Below are 6,792 nucleotides of genomic sequence, written 5' to 3' on the forward strand. Positions count from 1 at the left end.
CCTTGCAAGGCTCAAGGCACGCTGAGCTTTGACTTTCCTAACAGCATCCCAACATGCCTAGGAGTTATTTCCAAATTCCTCCTTTGCAGCTCGTCCCTCCTTACAACTCAGGACGCTGCCTTTTGACGATGGTGCTCTGCCTTGAGTACCCCCCTTAGCCAGAGCTGGTCTGCCGAGACATCTGTTTGTTTTCCTGTGCACTGGGCTGGAGCATTCTTGCGCTTGGACCATGAGGTGCCTAAGGCACTGCCAGCTCTTCTGAGCTCTTTTGTGCTTCACAGCTGCCTCCGCGGCATCCGACCTACCAGCTGCCTGGCTAGGCCAAAGTCAGCGTGCCTGAAGTCCAGGGGCCGTACTCTGCTCCTCGCTTTCCTCCCTGCCATCAGGTCGTGAACTCCACTGCTTCTCAGGTGTGACAACCACGCCTGCCCTTGATTCCAATGTTCCCAACCAGTTCTTCCCTCTGTGGGGCAGCTGTGCAGCACCCGTCTTTTGCCCATGACAGAATCGCAGGATCGCTGAGGTTGGAAGGGACCTCTGGAGATCGTCTAGTCCAACCGCCCCTGCTCAAAGCACGGTCAGCCTTTGGAGGATGCTCAGGGCCAAGTCCTGTCAAGCTCTGCATACCTACAAGGATGGAGAAACCACAACGTGTCCGTGGCAACCCCATCCAGTACGTGACCACCCTCACACTAACAAAGTCTTTTCTTATGTTTTTGTGGGATTTCCCATAGTTCAATATGTGCCTATCACCTCTTGCCCCTTCACCGCATAGGACTCAGGACAGTCTGACTCTATGTTCTTGACTCCCTCCCATCAGCTCCTTTACGCATTGCTAAGAGGCGTGCCGCGGGGCCTTCGCTCCTCCAGGCTGAACAACCCCACCTCTCACAGCCCCTCCTGCCTCAGGGGCTCCAGTTGCTTCGTGGGCTCCGTGACCCTTTGCCGGACTCGTGCAAGTATGGCGTGTAGTTTGGGTTTGTGTGGAGGGTTTTAGTAGCGGGGGAGGGGCTGCAGGGTTGGCTCCCATGAGAAGCTCCTAGATGATTCCCCAGCCCCAAGGTGGCCCCGCCTCTGACCAAGGCCGACCCAATCAGTGATGGTGGTAGCGCCTCTGGGATAACATATTTAAGAAGGGGAACCTACAGTGGGGGAGGAGATTGGAATGTGAGAGAAACCCCTGTGCAGATACCAAGGTCAGTGAAGAAGGAGGGGGAGGAGGTGACGGCCCTGCGGCCCATGGTGAGACGGCAGGCTGTCCCCCTGCAGCCCGTGGAGGTGAGTGGGGAAGCAGATGCCCACTTGCAGCCCGTGGAGTTCCCAATGCTGGAGCAGTTGGATGCCCCCAAAGATGGCCGTGACTCCATGGGAAAGCCCACGCTGCAGCAGCCTGTGACTGAAGATCAGTCCGCGGAAACGACCCATGCCCGAGAAGTTCGTGAAGGACTGCAGCCCGTGTTAGACTCAACTGGAGAAGTTTGCGAAGTACTCTCTCCCGTGGGAGGGACCCCACGCTGGAGCAGGGGAAGAGTGTGAGGAGTCCTCCCCCCGCAGAGGAATGACCGGCAGAGACATATGTGTGGCGAACTGACTGCAACGCCCATTCCCCGTCCCCCTGTGCCGCGGGGGGAGGACGTAGAGAAAACCGGGAGCGGAGTTGAGCCGGGAAGGAGGGAGGGGTGGGGGGAAGACGTTCTAAGGTTTGGGTTTACTTCTCAGTATGCTTGTTTTGGTTTGATTTGTAGTAAGTGAAATTGATGTTGTTTCTTCCCCAAGTTGAGCCTGTCTTTTGCCCGTGACCGTAAGCGGCGAGTGATCCCTCCCTCTCCATGTCTCGACCCACGAGCTTTTCTTTATATTTTCTCCTCATCCCACCGGGGCCACGGCACGGGCGGAGTGAGCGAGCGGCTTCGTGCTGCTTTGATACCGACTGAGCTTGAACCACGACACCGTGCATCTCTCACACCGGGGAGCCACAAACTCGACGCTCTTTGCGGCAGTTGTGGTCTCAGCACTGTTGAGCAGAGAAGAGGGATCACCTTCCGTGACCTGATGGCAAACCCCTTCCTAATGCAGCCCAGGATGCTTTCAAATGCCATTTCTGCAAGGGTGCAGGCCTGCCTCACGGTGTCCAGCGGGACCCACGTCCTCCGCTGCAAAGCTGTTTGGCAGCCCATCGGCCCCAGCCTGTAGTAGTGCAGGAGGTTCTTCCTCCCCCACTGCAGGACTTTGCAGAAAGGGGCTTAAACGTTATTGGCCCCAGGCTGGGCCCCTGCAGTGCACCAGGAGTGAGTGTCTGCCAGCTGGACTTGGTGCTGCTCATCACAACCCTTGCAGTCCAGCAGCCATGCCAGATTTCAATCCCCTGCACTGCCCTCTTCCCCAGCCCGTATTTCGTTAGTTGGTCTCTCAGGATTGTGTCCTGGTTTCGGCTGGAATAAAGTTAATTTTCTTCCCGGCAGCTGGTATAGTGCTGTGGTTTGGATTTGGGATGACGATAATGGTGATAACGCACTGGTGTCTCCGTCGTTGCTAAGCAGTGCTTATACTAAGTATGCTGCTGACCTACCTGGAAGAAGACTTTCTTGTTGCCCTCCACGTGCTTTGCCTGATTCAACGCCAGGCGGGCTTTGATTTTGCTAACACCAACCCCGCATACGCAGACAGCCTGGCAAATGTCCTCCCCAGAGCAAAGGGCATCGAGAGGAAGACAGCCGAAACCTTTGGCACGGCCTGGCTGCCTGGAGATGCCACAGCTAGTGACCGCTGGAGCGAGCTGAGAGAGAGGGAGGAGAGAGAAGCACGTGGCACGTCCTTAGAAAGAGCAGCCTTTGGGTGCTCTGCTGACGTGTGCAGCGGCAGGCAGAGCCGGGCCTCTTCCTGCAAAGGGAGTTGCAATCAATCGCACTTCACTGCCCCAAGCCAAGATCCCCTGCCTGCACAGGACCCCTCCAGCACGTGGGAGGCATCTTCTGCCCAAATTGACGCAGCCCTGCCCGGGATATCCTTGGGAGTCTCCTGCCGGCACATGAAAGGAGCCTGCATGGCAGACCAAGCAAGTCAGAAATGAGGAAGCGAAATGGCAGCGTTGACGGAAACAAAAACACCACCTGTGCCATTAGGTAGGATATTTTGCTTTGGAGGTGAGTCTGTTGGAAAATTACTGCCCGCGTGCAGTGACTGTGGGCCTGGGGCGGTGCAGGAGCAGTATAAAAGTGGGCCCTTCTCCTCTCTCTCTCATCCACTCCTCTCGCCTCCATCTCCTTGGGAAAAAGGTGAGTACGAAGGCCTAACTCCTACTCCGCATCCTCCTCCAGGATTTCTCAGCACACATCCTATCTCATGCTGGGTCGTGGGGCTACTTAATCATGGGAGAGGGAAGGGGGCTGAAAGTGTGGCATGGAGAGAGGCTGGGGTTTGGCTGAGGTGAGCTATGGGCTCTTGCCTCCAGCTCGTGGCTTGTCTCCCTCGTGGTGGGGTGACAGGCTGCTCCTCACCCATCTCCCCTGCTCTGCTTCCCCCTGCCCTTTCCCCCAGGTGCACCTCCGGACCCACGACATGTCCTGCTACAACCAGTGCCTGCCCTGCCAGCCCTGCGGCCCGACCCCGCTGGCCAACAGCTGCAATGAGCCCTGTGTCAGGCAGTGCCAGGACTCCACCGTCGTCATCCAGCCCTCCCCCGTGGTGGTGACCCTGCCCGGCCCCATCCTCAGCTCCTTCCCACAGAACACCGCCGTGGGATCCTCCACCTCCGCTGCCGTTGGCAGCATCCTCAGCTCTGAGGGAGTGCCCATCTCCTCCGGGGGCTTTGGCCTCTCCGGCTTTGGCAGCCGCTACTGCGGCAGGAGGTGCCTCCCCTGCTAAAGCTGCTGGCGATGGCCCTGGGCAAGGCCACCAGGGACCCAGGAGATGGTACCGCACTGGGGACGGAGCATCAGCTTGTTGCTTTCAGACAGGCTGAGCAACCCCAGCAGCCCTTGCAAAAGGACTGGGCCAGCCTCAGCTCTGAGGAAGCACAGCCCTTGCCTGCCTTTCCCCTCTTGCGCTGTCTCCTTTCCCTCCCGCCTCCGTGTTCTCTTGTGCTCCCCTGGGCTGTGAGCACCACAAAGCCAGCCTAGGGAAGACCTGCTGACCCTGCACCCTCTGTGGGGCAGGCAGATGGACACTTGGCAGCATCTCCGGCACAACCATGGGGCACAGATTCTTTTCTGCCCCTGGTGCTCCCTGCACTGGGTCCTTGATTGAGACCGGCCCCATCTCCCTCTTTTGACTCATTAAAGTTCTGCTGCATCCCATCCCATATCTCATTGTCATCCTTTCCCCTATAGACACTCTCCCATGATGCCCAGGGAGAGAGATGTGGCTCATTGTTGTTTCTGGGAAGGGGTTGTTGGGGGTGAATGGGCAGTGATTGGTAACAGCATTGTATAGGTTCTACTTGGGATGGAGTTTAATTTTCACCATATTAGCCGTCCTACTGGTTCTTGGTAGTTGTAGCTAAAATGGTGTTGATAACACGTAAATGTGTTCTTTTTGCTGGTCAGTGTTTGCACAGCAGCAACCCTTTCTCTCCAACTCCTTCTCCAAAAGGCCAGTAGGCTGCGGGTGGGCAAGAGGTTGGGAGGAGACATAGCCAGGACAGCTGACCAAGACTGAACAAAGGGATAGTCCACACCCTATGACATCATATGCAGCAATAAACACTAAGAGAAAGGAGAAAGTGGGGTGGGGGTGGGGGTGGGGGCGGGGGCAGCAGGGAGGCATTCATTATTAAGTTGTTTGTCTTTCGAGCAACTGCTAAGTGTACTGTAACTCTGCTTCCCAGGAGTGCCTGGACATCACCTGCTGACGGGAAGTAGAGACTAAATCTTTTTGCACGCTTTGCTTTTCTTCATTAAACTACCCATATCTCAACTCCGGTTTTTTTTCATCTTATTTTGCCCGCCCTTTCTTGATGAGGAAGGAGAGTGGTAGAACACCTTGGTGGGCAGCTGGTGGCCAGACAATGTCAAGTCACCACGGTCTTGTTGGTACTTAACATGGGGCTCAAGACAATGGCAGTTTTGAACTGAGCATGCTATAGCTGTAGTAGTTACTAATTGTCTGGCCTCTGTGCAGGTCAGGGAGTTTGCTTGCTGCACTACTTATCTCTTTATTTGGCTGAGCTTGGGAACTTGTTAATAGAACCAAAGGCCATGTGGTTTGCCCTGGCATTCATGCCCTTACTGTGCTGGGAGAGCTGTCTTGTGGAGAGGATGAGGGAATACACCTCCCTCTTCCCATCTGGGACTGATGTGGGTTGTTTTGTTGTGCAGGCTCCCGAGGTCCTTGTCCACCCTTACGTGAGGTGTTTAATACTACTAATTAACACTGTTGGCCTACTATGGCTTTTGTGGCATCTGCTGTCATGCTGGCAAAAGAAGAGACAACTTTTGGGTGAGGCAACAGTGAAACACGCCCTGCCGTGGCCGGTCCCTGGGGGGCAGCTTTTAGCACTGTATTGGAGCTTGACCTGTGCCTATCGAGCCACGATTCAGTATTATCAGAGGACAGTGGTTAAGACAGGGACCCAAACTACCTCTGCAAATGTCACGATTCAGCCAGGGATCCAAACTACATGTAAGAACGTGGTAGTTGAGGCAGAGACCCAAAACACATCTGAGAACACCAGATATAGGGACACAAACACCACCTACAGTAATCGCTCCAGTAGTGAAAAAGAAATAGTGGACAAGGAGGTGAATGGGTCCATATCATTGATTAGTAAGGGAGTGGGGAGGAGGCAGAGTCTGACTGGGAAGCCAGTCCTTCAGCAAAGAAATGGAGGAAGATGTGAGAGAAATCACTCAGTCACTCAAGAGATGGAAAGTACCTCATCCCCGACCTCAAGAGAACTTTGAGAGATGTGTAAAGATTACAGGCACCTGCCAGGTGAGTGGATTACTGCCTGGCAACTCCAAAGCTGGGAGAGTGGGGCCAACAGTCAGGAATTGGAAGGTAAGGAAGCTCAGCAGATGAGATACCTCGCTAGGGACTGGGGAGTTGACAGTGGAATTGGAAAAGAGGCAATGAATTGCAGTCTCTGGAGGTGTCTCCTGTCAAGTGTGAGGGCAAGATATCTGTTCAAGCGTCGTGGTTTAACCCCAGCCAGCAAACAAGCACCATGCAACCATTTGCCTACTCCCTACTCCCCGCAGTGGGATGGGGAGAGAATCCGAAAGAAAAAAAGTAAAACTCATGGGTTGAGATAAGAACAGTTTAAGAGGACAGAAAGGAAGAAACTAATAATGATAATAATAACAGTGCCAATAATAATAATAATAATAATAATAATAATAATAATAAAAAAAGGGTTGGAATCTACAAGTGATGCACAATGCAATTGCTCACCACCCACCAACTGACGCCCAGTTAATTTCCGAGCGGAGATCCCCCTAGCCCCACTACTGCCAGTTTATATACTAGACGTGACGTCCCATGGTATGGAATACCCTGTTAGCCAGTTTGGATCAGCTGTCCTGGCTGTGTCCCCTCCCAACGTCTTGTGCCCCTCCAGCCTTCTTGCTGGCTGGGCCTGAGAAGCTGAAAAATCCTTGAGTTAGTCTAAACATTACTTAGCAACAACTGAAAACATCAGTGTGTTATCAACATTTGTCTCATACTGAACCCAAACCACAGCACTATACTAGCTACTAGGAAGACAATTAACTCTATCCCAGCTGAAACCAGGACATCAAGGAAGATCTTGTGATTTAGCAAGGAAGGTCGACTGCTGTTTAGGAAGGCATCGAG

The 6,792-nt window shown here is 54.0% G+C and overlaps 1 protein-coding gene across 1 annotated transcript; it reads left to right on the forward strand.

Annotated features, from left to right (window-relative positions):
- The first annotated feature begins 3,202 nt into the window (after positions 1 to 3,202).
- On the forward strand, positions 3,203 to 3,864 carry LOC126038939 (feather keratin 1-like). The gene is made up of 2 exons (XM_049801396.1): positions 3,203 to 3,274; positions 3,556 to 3,864. The coding sequence occupies exon 2, from the start codon at positions 3,559 to 3,561 to the stop codon at positions 3,862 to 3,864; it is 306 nt and encodes a 101-aa protein (XP_049657353.1). The 5' UTR covers positions 3,203 to 3,274; positions 3,556 to 3,558.
- The last annotated feature ends 2,928 nt before the right edge of the window (positions 3,865 to 6,792 follow it).

This window comes from Accipiter gentilis, chromosome 5, assembly GCF_929443795.1.
Source record: "Accipiter gentilis chromosome 5, bAccGen1.1, whole genome shotgun sequence".
NCBI lineage: Eukaryota > Metazoa > Chordata > Aves > Accipitriformes > Accipitridae > Astur > Astur gentilis.